Raw genomic sequence first — 15,983 nt, 5'->3', positions numbered from 1 at the left:
TCAAGCAAATCTGCATTTTATAGCCTCATTTGTGGTTGCATTCAGCAGTTCAATAATAATCAGGAAACGAGTGAGAAGCCTTCCATGACTAAACAGCCTTCCACAGAAGGTGCTGCATTCTTCTCACGTCCCTTAGAGGTAAAGAAGAAAAGAATTGAAAAGTTCAAGTATTATATATCACCAGGAAGCCAGGTATATTCAAAATGCAAATATGTCCCAGAATGAAAAAGTGAGCTGCCTGCCAGTAGTTGGTAGATTCATTTCCCTCGTTTCCCTCTCAGAATTTGATTGTTTCTATCCAGCATTACTCTCCTGTTTTACTGATGAGTATAATGTCAGACAGTCTTTAGCAGATTAGTATCAGGTTTGCTGTCTGAATTTCAGATCACTATCACTACTGCACCCTCAGAACTGATAGCAGAATGTTTCTGTGCAAAGGATTAATCTGATGTATGTGGCACAAAATGAGCTTTGTCAAATGAGCTCCTTGCACAGCAAAGCCCAGCAGAAATGTCACAGCAGTGCTATTTCCCCATAATAAGGAATAACAGACATAGGGAGGAATTCTGAGCTCTCTTACAGCTTTTTAATAGTTTAATAGGGCTCAAAATTAATCATAGTATTTGACTGTATATCAGGCATGGTTTTTCTTAATGAATGCAGTTCGTCTGGATTCCTGATAATCTCTGTCTCTGCAGTCAGTCCCTCATTATTGTGAGCCTGGTTATGTGTTTGTGGCCATTAGACACACAAATGTAGCCTCCACCCCAAAGAGAAAAATCCTGCTGAGGGTTCTGCCTGCAGCTGAAGCAACAACATGCCTTATTCCCTGAGAACTCAATTTTTTGTCCTCGTTAAGAGGCCTCTAATGCCTTGACGCTGTTTCCAGGTACAATCCCTCCTCTCATCAAGTCGGTTGTGCAAAGTGAGGAAGGGCTGGGAACCAACGAAGGGCTAAAGATGCTGGTGACCATCTCCTGTATCTTGGTTGGGGTCTTGCTGCTCTTTGTGATGCTGCTGATCGTGAGGAGGAGGAGGAGGGAGCAGAGGCTGAAGAGGCTGCGAGGTAAGGGGGTGTCTGTGGAACTTCTCTCTGCCTGAACATGAAAATAGGAGTAAGGCTGCACGTGACCAAAGTGTGCAATCCCCAGCTGGGATCATTTTCCTGCAATACAGAACAAAGTGTGTTTGTTTCCTATAGAAATTCCTTCTTTTTCATTTGGTCACAAGTTTCTAAGAAAAAAAAATTATTAATATATACATTGTTATTATTTTACATGGGGGAAAGGAAGGAATTTCTCATTGGTTTGCTTTCCTTCTTTTGTTATTTGTTTGGTTTCCTCAATGACCTTAAAGTAGATTTTTTTTGAAGGATGAAATCAGATGTTCTGAAGATGAGGGAATCTCAGTTTTCCAGCAGATGCTAACCATTATTTCCAAATTATAAAATGAAAGTAGCCAGATTTTAGTGGGATTTTAGTTAGGACACACAACCAGATATTCTCAGATTTTTTACCACATTTTCTCCATCATTTTTTATAATAGAACTTACACAACACTTCACTGTTCAGTGACTTTTCATTGTCACTGATCTGTATTTTCCCCTAATCCTTATTCAAATTCAGTTGTTTGTTATGTGAATAAGATTTAGATCTGTGAATTCATTCAGCTTTATCATTTTTCTAGCAAAAACCCCTGGCTGAGCCACAGCCAAGTTTTTGACCCTTGCAGTCTGACACTGCTGCCCTTTAACTTTTGCACTGGCAAAAAGGTATTTTGGGAAGGTATTCCCTGAAGGTATTTAGGAAAAAAAGCTTTCAAATCCAAACCTGAATTAACAATTTCTCATCTGCAAAAAATAAGCCTAATCTCTTCCAGAAGCCACCTAATTGATTAGTTATTTGTATTTTAACCAGAATGTGATCATGGTACCTATTAAAACCAGGGCCAGCCCTATGGTTTCCTTCTGACCTTTCTACTTCTCTCTCTTTTGGTTCTAATTTTGTCCTTTGTAACAATATTTTGGAGTTAAACGAACAAACAAACAAACAAAAAAAAAAAAGAGGGCATGGGCAAATTCATATATACAGAAGGACAACCTACCTTATGGTTCATACACAGCCCTGGAAATCAGGACATCTGGATGCTTTAGCTTGTATAATCATTTTTTCTTCAAAACCTTATAAGCCATTTACCTTGCCAGTTCTGTTTTTTTTTCATTAAAAAAAATATGGCGAAGAAAAATAAAGTGTTATCTTATCTTCTTAGAAATACTGTGGAATTCCATCCAGTAATGAGCAGGACATCTCGAGCCCTTTGGCTCTAGAAAATGATGTTTCTACACATTATTTTTTCATGGCTAATTGACATCTATTCATAGAATCTTGAGTTACAGTCCCCTGAGGAAGGCTGATGACCACTGACCAGGGTGGCTTTTGCATAAAGTAAAATTTCTCTGAACTATTTCCTCTCAGAAATGAGAAATTTAGAAAAATATTAGAGCTTCACTTAAACACTGATTTCATCAGTACTTTTGATAAAAGAAATCAGTATTTAACTACCATTTCTGTAAAAGTTGTGTCTCACTTAGCTGAGTTTATCCCACCACAGCTTGACATCCCCTCTGGTCCTGTCTTACTTTACAGTACAGAAGTTCTTTTTTGTATCATTTTCAGTCTCCAAAAATATCCTTTCCACATAGTGTTAACAAAGTCATTTCTTAATACTTTAATTGGTAAATGCAACAGATTAATATATTTTAATTTTCCTCTGTAGTTTTCCCATCATTTACATCCTTAACATTTTATCCATTGAGATAATTTGCCAGTTCTCTGATTGCTCTGCAACAGGAAAATATTCCCTGTTGTACAGCCCTGGTTTGTGTTCTTGATGTATGACCTTATGATCCAGATTATTTTCTTAGTGATCTGTTTTTTTTTATATATTTTATCTGACAAATCCTTGTTTCATTTTCAAACTTTTATCAGATATTATTATATTTACTCCAGACCACTGATAAATGTCCCGGATAAAAAATACTGAATAATGATTCTCTGCTTCAAACTGGGGTCTGAATATGTTGAAATCCATTTTAAATAGCTGCTGTGTTAATTTTTGCATCATGCTACTTCCTGTTAAAATACTTTGAGTTACTGAAACTTTGTTTTAGGGAAACATAAATATGATCATTTACTGTTATTTAATCATATCCCAGTGAGAGTTTCTTTCAATGTCATCAATTCTCAGCAAATTTTAATCTCATTTTAAAAAATCCACTTTGTTTGACATGGTTGTTTGACCACAAGTCTGTATTGATTGGCCTCAATTCTCCTTTTAATTCATTTCATTGAACTTCACTCAATTTTTTTTTATTATTTTGTGCATTGCCAAGATCAGACTGATAGGACTTCAGTAATTCAGGAATTTTTTTGCTCATTCTTTTTGAAGACTGATCCCATGTTTGACATTTTCTGCTCTTCTTGAAGTTACTTCATGTTCTGAAAGCTTTCCAGACAATAAGTATTGCTGTTCCGGAGAACTCCTTACTAAGTTCTCTGAAACAAATGCATGCAAGTTTTTCTGATGTCCTAACTAAAAAATATGGTTTACTCCAGTAACTGTTGTGATTAACTTTCATACAATTTTTGAAAGGGAAATATCTCATTATCACTTGGTTTGTATGACCTGGTGGGGTTTCTTTGAGGCACAATATTCTTTTTTCCTAAATCAGGATTTCCTCTAGCCTACATCAGAAGAATAATCTCCACAGTGGGACCTTCTAAAATAGTTTGTGCAAATTACAGATGTAACTCTTGCTTTTGTGGCTGCAGATGTAGGTTTTTTGAACCTGTTTGACAAAGAAGAGAGGGAATTGCAGATTTATTTGCAGTGTGCTCTGCATGCAAACATTTGTATCCCTGCTTATGGACCATGGGTTTGAGTTCCCATTTCTGTTGAAGAGCAGCAGCCTCTCCATTCTTGATCCTCTTACCACTTGTCTGGATGTTGAAACAGTTAAACATTTTTCTTCCTCCTTTATAAAGAAAGCAGAGTTCTCAACAAAGTCCTGATTTTTGCCCAGTTTAGTTGTTCCACCAGCCAAGTCACACAAAAAGGTCACTTGGCTGCTGGAGTTCATGCAGCAATTCAGGAGTTCAGCAGATATTCTCAGAGAGAAGCCTGATGGTTTAATGCTCCTCCTGGCTATTAAACCAGCTCTGCTACTCCTGGAATAGTTTTCCCTTTGTTTTTGAATCCAATTCACCTTAACACAAGCAGAAAGGATCAGCATAGCGTGATAGTTCAGGAGTGGCAGGATGCAATTTAAAACTCTATCACTGTCCCTAATTTCCCATGGGGCAAACTCTAAGTGTGTTAAGAATTTTAAAGGTGGCTGTGCCAGCAAAGAAAAGTGATGGCTGTGGCTTTTTCATTGAAGTGATGCTTGGCTGGAGCAGAGATCATCCCCTTCCCTCTGTCATAGTGCCCTCTTCCCAAGCCCTGCTTTCACCACCTCAAAACTGGGAGGTGATAGGACACAGCCAGGGCTGCTGGCTTATTTTAGAAAGTATTATCAATCAGCTGATCAAAAGGGTACTGCTGGAAAAGCACATTAAAAATCTCTGGTCATTGGTGTGTGACAATGACATTTCTCCTGGAGCTGATGTTTTGGACACATGATGTTGTGGTAGAGGGCTCCCAGCCCAGGGAGGAGCTGGAGCTGCTGCAGAGAGCCCAGAGGAGGCTCCAGGATGAGCAGAGGGATGGAGCAGCTCTGCTGGCAGGAAAGGCTGGCACAGCTGGCATTGTTCACCTGCACAGGAGAAGCTTTGGGCTGAGCTCAGTGTGGCCTTGCAGGGCCTGGAGGAGCCCCAGGAAAGCTGGAGAGAGACAATTTCCAGGGGATGGAGGGGCAGGACCCAGGGAATGGCTCCCACTGCCAGAGGGCAGGGCTGGATGGGAGATTGGGAATTGGGAATTGTTCCCTGGCAGGGTGGGCAGGGGCTGGGATGGAATTCCCAGAGCAGCTGGGGCTGCCCCTGGATCCCTGGCAGTGCCCAAGGCCAGGTTGGACACTGGGGCTGGGAGCAGCCTGGGACAGTGGGAGGTGTCCCTGCCATGGCAGGGGTGGCACTGGATGGGCTTTAAGGTGCCTTCCATCCAAACCCATTCCATGATTCTGTGATATTCAGCTAATTTTAGGCTTCTAGATTTTGGTTTGATGGATAGAGAGGAGCCCTTTATATTCCTGCCAGCTTTGGTTTTGTCCCATCCCACACCAACCTGAGTGCCCATCATTAACTCCAGCAGTTCTGCTCACCATATGAACAATCTGCTTGGATAATTAACAAATTTAAAATCAGCTGATGGAGTCTTTTCCTTTCAGTGCTTCCTCATTCAGCTTTTGACACATTACATGGTCTTGTTGATGCCTCATGTTATTTTTTACTGCAGGTGCACAGCCTCCTGTGCATCTCTTTAACCAAGAATCAAGATGTGTTAAGGAGCCCTTATGTGCCACGCACATGAATTGGTGTGATTTTTTTTCCAGATGCAGCATGGAAATAATCTGTGTGCTGGGCAGCACCTGAGAACATGTGAGGGAGATTGTTTGCCATTTAAACCTGATAAAAAAATTATGAAAAGCCAACTGAAGTACATTGTAATAATTTTCAACTTTGTCCTTTCTGCTTTTCTTGAGTTGTGAATTCCTTGCAGAAATACTCACAGACTTCACTTAAGGAGGCAGCAATTGCTTCAAAAAGCTTCTGGCTGAATGAAATCAATATTTGCATATTAAACCACCCTGACTATGTGTGCCAGAGGGAGAATGTGTGCACAGGGTCTTCACGATCCTGGTGCTGCTAGAATAGCAAGAAGCATCATAAAATTTGCTAAAAACAACCCCATTACTTGCAACCAGTGTCATTATTATTGTTGTGTTGGGTTTGTTTGGCTTTTTTCTATTCTTCTGAAGAAATTTGTCCCTTCCTGGGGGTTTTTGGAAGTCAGTAACAAAACTCCTTTGGGAGCAGCAGTCTTGGTCTTTTGGTTTATGACTGATGGCAAAGATATTGTCATCAACTAGGCACTGCCACTTCCAGGTGTTAATGGCAAAGACAATCTCATTCCAGGTGAAAAATAGGAATTCTGAGTGCCCAAAATGAATGTGTGGTTTAGATGAGACACCTCAGATGAACAATCCTTCCCTCCACCAGGAATCTTCCATGCTTTTTGCTGGAAAGGGATGGAGGAAGGTTAAAAATGAATGAGTGGAGCAAACAGACCTAGAGGGAGCATAGAATTCCAGCTTTTCCAGTGGTAGATGAGGAATAAAGCTTAAGAGAGGCAAGCTAGCACTGTGTCAGATAAATACAATTCAGAAAAGTGGATAAAAATGGTTTTGCTGAGATTTTTTTAATTAATAAAAAGAGCCCTCTGTCCATTCCTTTTAAAAATTAGTACAACACAAGCTATAGAGATGTGTTAAGATGGTGGCTTGTTTCTGCCTGCATCCTTGGAATTTTAAAAGCACGATATTTAATAGGATCACAAGTAAGGCAATTGTTGTAGGTGTTGGAGACCCAAGAGGTGACTGAGGAATAAAAAAGGTTGGATGGGGAAAACAAAGACGAATTCAGTAAATGTCTTGGAAGGTGCTGGTAGATTTACAAGAAGCAGATAAAAGAAGAAATGTAAACTTCCATGTAAGAGTTGTTTGAAGACTTAGAACTTGGAATTGCTTTCTTCTCAGATTTGCTTCACTTGGTTGCACAAAAGGCTGCTTTGCTGCTGTGTGATAAACTTAAGGACTTGGGAATCAGCATTTTAAGTGAGCTTGTTTAGCAGCAGACTGCAGGAGAACAAAGCAGAGCTGCCAGTTCTTGCTGGTTGATACCACAGAAATTAGTGTATTATTTTAATAAAGTTTTACAGAAGCCTACCTGAAAAACCAAACTTCAGCTGTGCCTTTTGAACTGATAAGTATTGAAATAATTATAGCCCCAAAGGATTTTTTGCTAATAATAGCAGCAATGACAAGAACAGGAGGAATATTTTTCCTTCAGCAGTGTTTTATTTTGCAGGGCTGATCCATGAGGGAATAAACCATCCTCTGGTTCATGTGTAGACCAGACTCTGAAGACCCAGCAGTAGTTTTGAATTATTGCTAGTGGGAGAATATTCATATTTGAGTGGAACCAAGCAAGTTTGTGCCAGGGGAGGCTCAGGATGGACACCAGGAGGAATTTCTTCCTGGAAAGGGTGCTCAGGCCTTGTCAGGGGCTGCCCAGGGAGGTTTGGAGTGCCCATCTCTGCAGGTGTCCAAGGAAGGTCTGGATGTGGCACTCAGAGCTCTGGGCTGGGAACAGGTTGGGAATCAGGGACAGCCTGGACTCTTGGAGGTCTTTTCCAACCTCAGGGATTCTGTTATTCTAAACTGACTCCTTGCAGACCTCCCTTGCTCAGATCTCGTGCAATTACATTTGGTTTGGAAATGACAGGTTGGCAACTGCTCATCCAGCCTGGCTTTGGCTCTTGCCCAGAGATGAGTATCAAAATTCCTAGTTTTTTGCCTTTTCTTCTTCCTTCGCCTGTTCATTTGCTACCCACAGCAGGAGAGAACTGAGAGCCTTATTATTTGTTAAAATGTTCCTATTTCTAATATGTTTATGTAGCTTTTTTCGAGTTAATCCAATGGTAACTTCTCTTATCATCTTTGGTGCTACTGAGGAACTAAACAGGAGTGTTTGGAGCAGAAATGCAATTTTAGCAAAAGTGGGGACTTTGAGACACTTTTTATTCTTGCCATTGATCTAGAAACAACAGTTGTGTTACACATGGCTGATTCAAATCACTTGTTAATAATGCATCTCTCAAGTAGATTCTCATTTGTGATGACATTTCTTCTATTTTCTTCTAGATGCAAAGAGTTTGGCCGAAATGCTTATGAGGTAGGAACAAATTGAATTTTATTGTATTTTTTAAATTGAAAAATGTCTGTCAACTACAGCATCATATTTAAGAATTGTTGTAGGGACAAATGGAGAAGTAAACTTCTTATTCCTAAACTCTTTTCCAAAACACACCATTTGTCTGTCTGTTAAGAACTGTGATGCACTGGTGGTTAGATATGAGAGAAAGAAGTCACTTTGTGGACAGTGTGAGGGGCTACAATGATAAAAGAACTGATAACTCATGTTAGATTAAATCATTGAAGCTATGTAGGTCCATTTGGACATTTTGCGTACTCTGAAAAACATTTTCCATAATATATGTCAAAGTAATTGCTCTTCAGAGATCATCTGATTAAAGGCAATAAATTTCTGGCTGTGAATATCTCTAAACTTTGCAGCTCTGTTTATGTAATTCACTGTTGTGAGCTGCTTATACCCAAAGGTATAAAAGAGCAGGTAAATCCATTTATTATTTTTCACTTCTGCTGTTCCATCAGCTCAGCATTCAGAAATCTAATTCAGTTGTTGAATTGCATCATAATGACTAGTCTGGCACCACAATTCTTTCAAAGATGGAAATTTCATAACTTCGATGTTTATTGTTTTGTCTAGGGAAAATATTGAACTTTAGAACCGCTGCATATATTTGAAACTGGGATCACCAAGGGATTATTTTTGAGTTCAAATGAATTTTGGGTTGCTAGAAAATATTTTTTCTATTCCAGCAACAAACTTGAGAATGTCATAGATATTTCACCACACGAACCATACTCCAAACTTCCTCACCCGTGATAAACTTCACTTCTGTTGTAAGAATAAACTCAGCAAAGGCATGGTGAATGATGGGTTTGGTGTAAATTCAACTCTATGCCATCATATCTGAATAAACCCAGTGATGTTAACAGGACTGGTCATGCAGTCCAGGTCATCTCCTCCCTGGCTGCCCGTGGCAGCAAACTGTGGGGCTCAGCAGCTTCAGGAACGTTTGCCCTGGTGGTTTCTGGTTTCACAGAAGACAGAACACATCAGCACATGCAGCAAGTCTGTTCCCTTGACGCCTTGTGAAGGCTGAGCTAGAGCAGAGGCTGGACAGAGCTAAAGAACAAAGCAGGGATTTATGAAAAGGATCTCCTCCATGGATCCACCTTGGGCAGCACCAGAGCCCAGCCAGGGCTGCACCCAAGATGAACCCAAATGGTCCCAAAATGCACGAGCGCTCCCGGGGGCTCTCACTGGGATCAGCTCTGCTCCATTGGCACATTGGAGTTCATTGTCCCATTCCAGCTTTAGCCCATGCAGTCCCATCCTGCTTGTTTTCCTCTCTCCAGCCCACGTTGTTTGTGCTCTTGGGCCTGAGATTTGGATCATTTGTCCTTGGTGCCCAGCTGGAGAAGGAATTGTTTTGTCTCCCTGCTCTGTGAAGAGAGCTCACCATCCCATAATATGAAGCTCAGAACTATACACTAAAGCAGGACAGAATCTAAAACATAGAAAAGCTAAAACTTAAGGCATCATCCTGAAGAAACCCATCAGGGACCAGCTGAAGCCCCTGCAAGAAGACTTTCAGTCCCAGTAACAGCCATGCAGAGCCCCTCTGCAAAGCTGGTAATGCTCTGCCCCAACCCTGGCTGGCTTCACAAGCCTTGCCACCACTTCTGCAAGGCCATTTCAGAGTCTCACTCCTCTGACGCTTAGAAAACTTCACCAAACTTCCCTCAGAAGTGCCCGGGTTTTACCCACTTTTTCCTTTGCTGATGGTTACCAAATTAAGGAATTTTTGTCCTCCCTGCCTGATGTTCTCAGGGAGCAGCCAGGTCCCCTCTCAGTCCTTAGTTCAGACCTGTTTTTCCAGGTAACTCACCTGCCACCATTTCGTTTGGCTTTTCCTTTCACCAGCATTGAAACATGGTCATCAAACCGGTTCCTCTCATCTCATTTATTAACAAATAATCTTGGTTTTATCACATAAGCATATTTTATATTTATTTTCTAAAAATTTGAACAAAGGCAAATGACTGTTAAATCAGAACTTCGGAGGAAATAGGGGATATAGACTTACATTTATAGACATGCCAGAACTGGGAACTCTCATTTGTGGCAAATCTGTGAAATACATTCAACCAAAACCTGAGCTCCCCACAAACAACAGGTGTTCCTGAAGATGTAGCATGTGAATAATCTAAGGATAATAAGCCCTCTCCAAAACAACAGTCTCATATGATAAAGCCCCTGATATATTTTATGTTTACAATTTCACCAAAATCTGCTATGATAAAAATATCAAGAAAGGGGGTATTTGGAGAGAGGGCAGAAGAGATGATTACCTGCTTGGTAGGAAGGGTGAGGCCTGGAGACAGCTCTGTGTATCTTTCCCTTTGAGGAGATTTTTGAGTGTGTGTAAATCGGATTAAAAATGGAGCTTTAGTCTTTGCTTTGAGAGTCACTGGCTTTGGCTGTGTAAGGCAAATGTCTGTGGAGCAGGATAAGTCAGCAGTTTAATGGAAGCTGCACAACTCATTGTTGATACCTTTCACACACAAATAAAAATCCCTGCTGTTGGATAAGCACAGCTTTTTAATGTTTCTTTTGGGTGAAAGCATCAGTCCAGCCACGCTCTTTGTAACAGTTCAGTGTGAATCAGTTTAGCAATTCACTGAATTTTCAAATTTGGAACACAAGGTGAAAAATCTTTCATCCCCAAATATTCTGATTTAGTTTCCCATATGTTTTTACAACAAACTGTGGACTTTTTCAGAATGCCCCATACAATGTGCTTGCTCTGGAAAAGCCATTTTTATCCACAGACTCAACATAAAAGCTGTACTCAGACCAAAGGACCACCTGCCCAAATACCTGTTTTAAATAGTGACAAAAGCAGGAGCTTTAGCAGAGTAAAAGAATACAGCAAAGTACTGAGAATACTGAGGGATTCTTCAGAATGGAGAAATCTTTGGGGAGATCCCATTGAGGCACTTTCAGTTCCTGGAAGGATCTTAGGAAAAGGAGAGGGACTTTTAATATGGGCAGACAGTGACAGGAAAAGGGGCAAGGGTTTTAAACTGAAAGGGGGCAGGTTTAATTAAATATTAGGAAGAAATTCTTTACTCAGAGGGCAACCAGGCACTAGAACATGTTGTGCAGAGAAGTTGTGGCTTCTTCATGCCTGGAAGTGTCCAAGGCCAGGCTGGACAGGGCTTGGAGCAACCTGGGATAGTGGAAGGTGTCCCTGCATGGGGTTGGAATGAGGTAATCTTTAATGTCTTTTCCAACCCAAGACACGATTCTGTGACCCAGCCTTCTGACAAGCTCCCAGTGCCTAATGATTTGGAGCTCAGAAATTCTTTGAACCAAGGGGAATTGATTCTATTATACACAGATCCTTACTGATAAGTAAAGAAAAGCACTTGCTTATGCTTGGGAATTTTATATCTGTAAATATTAAAAAAAAAAAAGCTAGATATATTTCATCCCTTTAAAGAATTAATCATTGGACTCCTCATCCACTAGACCATTAAAATATGTTTACCTGAATTTAGTTTAGGAAATACTTCTAACCAAGCTTCAAAACTGAAACCTTCTTTGCCCTATTTCCAAGCCCTAGAGGCTCTTCATTGCTGTTGGCACTCTAGGATTTTATAACTTGAAAGCTGAGCTGTTGTGGTCTGCAAAAAAGAATTCAAAATTCCCTGAGCCAGAATGAGAGATCATCCTAATCAGCAACAACCCCCTTGCTTCTGCCAACTGCCTGTGCTGTGTTTGGACACCCCATGTCACTGCTGCATGCAGGGGAATTAATTAGCTCAGCAAGGAGGAGGAGACACAGCCCACAAACCAAGGAATAACTCTCAAGAATAGCAGGCAACATTCCTGAATATGGAGAGGCCAGGGTTCCAGTTCTGGCTTGAAAAACCTCCCACATATTTTGCATGAAACTATCCCTGGAGCCAAGGTTGGGATTGGGAATTCTCTCTTGTCAGGTGAGACTGCAAATCTGGGGAAAATTCTGCTCCTGCTCCCCGTGATCCAAACAATGCTTCCTGTGTTGGTTGAATACTTTCTAATAATGGAAATACAGAGCATTCATCCTGCTGAAGAGCTCCAGCTCTGGGATTCTGGGATCTGCATTCTCTGAGCAGGAGTCTGATCCCATCCCTTTGTCTCCTGCATCCCCAGTGAGTGCAGAGGGGTGCAGTGATGCATTTCCCAGACTCAGTCATGTACTGCACAGACTCTGTGTATCCTGCAACTATTGGATTATTGAAATTGGACATAAAAACAATCAGTTTTCTTCTTTAAACTAAAAGAGGACAGGTTTAGATTAAATATTAGGAAAAAATTCTTTACTCAGAGGGCAGTGACGCACTGGAACAGGTGCTCTACATTTGCTTTACAACTTTGGGCAAGTCTAGAGCAGTCCAACGTTCCACGGGCCTGTATCCAAGCATATTTGGCATGCAGATAAAAGATTACTGTCTGATTCTCTTAACATTTCAGCAACCTGAGTGGCATCCACTCCACGCAGAGACTTAGAGAACACCAGTGGGGAATTTATCTGCATTTGACATGTCTTTGAAAATTTATGTGTTTAGTAAGACCCTGTGATGACCATTCTCCCCTGATTATATATGGAGAAAAGTCTGGAAGCCCTTGGGAGGCTCTCCTGATATTTTGCTTCCATGATGACTGGATGAGGCACCAGGTGTGGCCTGTTTGAATGCATTTCAACTATCCATGTGTATGTTATGGGAACAGCACCATCTAATCATCCAGGAGAAGAGAGAGACATTAGATTTGGGATGCATAAATGGTGCTAATGCTGGGGACCACAACAGCAGGGAAAGCCAAGAGCTGAAAATCAGAGAGGTGCTCCCAGGTGCCTTGTGGATCTCACCCTTGGATTTGGAGCAGAACCACTGACCACAGGGCTAGAAAATTCCTCCAAAAAAGGACTCCAGGAGAACCTCCAAACCTGAAGTTACTGACGTGTAGACACACCAGGAAGTTACCACAAATTTCCCAGAGATGTGGGCTCACCACACATGGATTAATCTCCCGTGCTCACAGAAGAGCTGAGCTTATCCCTTTGAGAGTCCTCTGCTGATTCCATTAACCACAATAATTCACTGCCAAAGCAGAATTAAACTGAGTGATCTGCAGATATTTTACACTAGAAAATGAACCTCCACTTGGATCTTACAGCTCTTTGAAGCCTGAGCACCTGGATCACACTGCTGGCTGATTTGTCTCAACTCTCCACAGCCTCCCTGCATGAAGTATTTGCAAATATTTCATTTCATCCAGAGAGTAATTACATCTAAAAGGGCAAAATGTTTCTGTTTAGTGCAATCTGAAGGTTTCTTGGTGTGAGTTCTGTGCAAGAAATGACTGTGGCACTTGGTTTTACCATCCATTTTCATTTGCTTTTGGTAGACAGCTCATTTAAGAAGTCATTTTCTGGTACACAAACTTCAAAATGAAATAGTTTCAATTTGCATGATGATAAAATAATTGGTTTATGTTCTTTTTTAGATTATTGCATCAATCAATTAGACATAATCCACAGATGTAAACAAGATTTGCAATTTTTGTCTTGGAACATCAATGAGGCTAAAGCCCTTATTTATTTTATGCAATCTATGAATATTATGCTTAGTTATTAATTTGTTTTTCATTTATCAGTCAAAGTGATATTTGAAACTTAGCTAATTAAAAATAATGAAAAGATAAAAAAACAATTAGCATTTACTCAAGACATCATTTTCCTGCCAACCGGTTTGATCAGCTGTGTGTTGCTTTACTCAGATTCATGAGGAGTGAAAGAAAAGGTCCCTCTTCCAAAGTGTTTTTATTCATTTCATTATGACAACACTTGAAGAAAACTGTGTGAAATTCTCAGGTTCCTGCTGATGGAGGACAGACCACATCCCTCCACACTGTGCATTCATCCAATGCTTTGGCATGTGCAATAAATTAATACCATGCACTTGTTCTGAAGAGGGCAAATCAAATGTATGAGTGGTTTTCTGCTGATTATGGTCACATTGTTTTTTTTTGAACTGGACAGATTGAAAATTAGGAAGTTTGCAAATATCTTTCCATTTGGGCTGAATGTTAACATCTTCACTTCTCTTTTGTTTTCAGCAAGAACACCAGGACATCAGACACACTTAATAAGCAGCAGCAAACACTGAGGATGCACATAGACATTCCCAGAGCACAGCTGCTGATAGAGGAGAGGGACACCATGGAGACCATTGGTAAATTGAGCTTTTTTCCCCTGGTTAATGTTAACAGGTTCTTTTTGGTGGAATTCCTTTACTCCACACCTTTTCCCTGCTGCACACATCAAGGGAAAAGAGCTACAAAGTAATTTGAAAACCGAACTGGGGTTTATTTTCCCTCCCCTTTGAGTAATTTCCCACTAAAAGTAATCTCAGTATAGGATCTAAAATAATGCAGGACATTAGGAAAATGAAAGTGTTGGAAAGAGTTTCCTGAAGAAAATGTAATTGAGGACTGGCAGTTTTATGATTTTCATTCTGATTTCTCATTTGGCTCTGACTAGGCAGTTGGATCACTGACATTACTTAAAGGGAAAATGAAATTCTGAAACTGAACTCTCAGTACCTGAAGATTTGCTACAGCTAACTTTTAAAACTTACATGTTGCATATTGTATCCACCTGTTCATAGCACATGATATTTCAACATTTTGATCAATTTTCAGCTTCTGTGTATCCACGCAAAGTTCAAATCTAAACTGTTTGACGCTACAGAGAGCAGGATTTCTCATGGGACTGGTACTTAACTGAAGTGTCACAAGAAATAAAATTGTTTGGTGTTGGGAATTTTTTTCCCAAATAATTTAAAAATATCTGGAAACAGAATAGAAATGCAGCCTGATGTCATGACTGTAAGAGCACACACTGTGGCAAGACACTCCTGACTGACCTTGTTAGGCTTCTGACTTTACATTTTTTGGATAAAAATCTGTATAAAAGAAGCTGACAATGCAACAGCATCCAGGGATGGTGTGGTCAGAGAGGAAAGCCAGCAAGCTGTGAGCAGCATCTCTGCACCTCCTGTTCATGCCCATTCCAGGTTTGAAAAGGAGACTTGCAGACTTTCTAAAATCATTCTTTGAGCTCCCCAAAGTCTGCCCTTTGTGCCAGGCTTCATCCTAAAGACAGCTTTAACTTCTGAGTGGCAGCTGCTGAGCAGTGGGGGCTTCCAGTGAAAATACTCTTAGGGCCTGAACTGCAGCAATGTGATCAGGGCCTTGCTAAGAGGTAGCTTTCCACCCAGAATAAGCAGGGATTTTGGCAGGGTTTGACAGAGTTTGCTGCCAAGAGGCTTTATTCCCAACCTGAATAAGAGCTCATCTTTTGCCAGAGTGATTTGATTCCTAATGTTATTCTATTTATAGCCTTCTTTGGGTAAAAAATGTGTGTTCTGTTATTGTGCAGAACTGTTCCCCCTAATGGTGTCTTGTCAAATTAAAAAAAAAAAAAATCCAAAACAAAAACCAGGAATGCTTAAAAGAAGTGGATCAACCTCTGCTGACTAGTAAATGCCCAGAAGCCTTGCTGCTGCCAGTTCCTTAGAACACATTACAAAACTGTATCGCACAGCACAGCAGGAAATCCTTGAGGCTTTTCTTGCAATTCTGAATGGATAAAAAGACTGTAAAGAATGCAAAAGAAAGTCTGATAGCACACCAAATTGTTGTTCTGCAAGCACAAAGCAGTGAAAGATTTATTGCTATTAAACCATCCATGATCAAGTGGGCCAGATTCCTTCTTGGAGCAAAAAAAAACATGATATAGAAATCACAACTGGAAAAAAATTTAAAAGGAAGCAAGTGCTGTATAGCACTGCAATGATCAATGTCTGTGTAGAAATTTGGAGAATATATCCTACCCCACAGGGAAGAAATAGAAGCAGAACCACACAGCAGGAAAGGTTAGTGCTCACCTTTTTCTTCCTTCCCAAGGTCAGGCTTAACCTCACACCTTTATCTGAAGCTGCA

The 15,983-nt window shown here is 40.6% G+C and overlaps 1 protein-coding gene across 2 annotated transcripts in view; it reads left to right on the top strand.

Moving 5' to 3' along the window:
* DSCAM (DS cell adhesion molecule) overlaps positions 1 to 15,983 on the top strand; it is a 443,286-nt gene that overhangs the window by 397,647 nt on the left and 29,656 nt on the right. For both annotated transcript variants that reach the window (XM_068179584.1, XM_068179590.1), the window contains exons 27-29: positions 890 to 1,066; positions 7,922 to 7,952; positions 14,097 to 14,212. In XM_068179584.1, coding sequence (XP_068035685.1) covers positions 890 to 1,066; positions 7,922 to 7,952; positions 14,097 to 14,212 — 324 coding nt within the window. The remainder of the gene's footprint in view (positions 1 to 889; positions 1,067 to 7,921; positions 7,953 to 14,096; positions 14,213 to 15,983) is intronic.

Source organism: Anomalospiza imberbis, chromosome 2 (assembly GCF_031753505.1).
Source record: "Anomalospiza imberbis isolate Cuckoo-Finch-1a 21T00152 chromosome 2, ASM3175350v1, whole genome shotgun sequence".
In the NCBI taxonomy this organism is placed as follows: domain Eukaryota; kingdom Metazoa; phylum Chordata; class Aves; order Passeriformes; family Viduidae; genus Anomalospiza; species Anomalospiza imberbis.
Note: the sequence above shows the minus strand (reverse complement) of the source record. Positions and strands in the feature narration are given on the sequence as shown.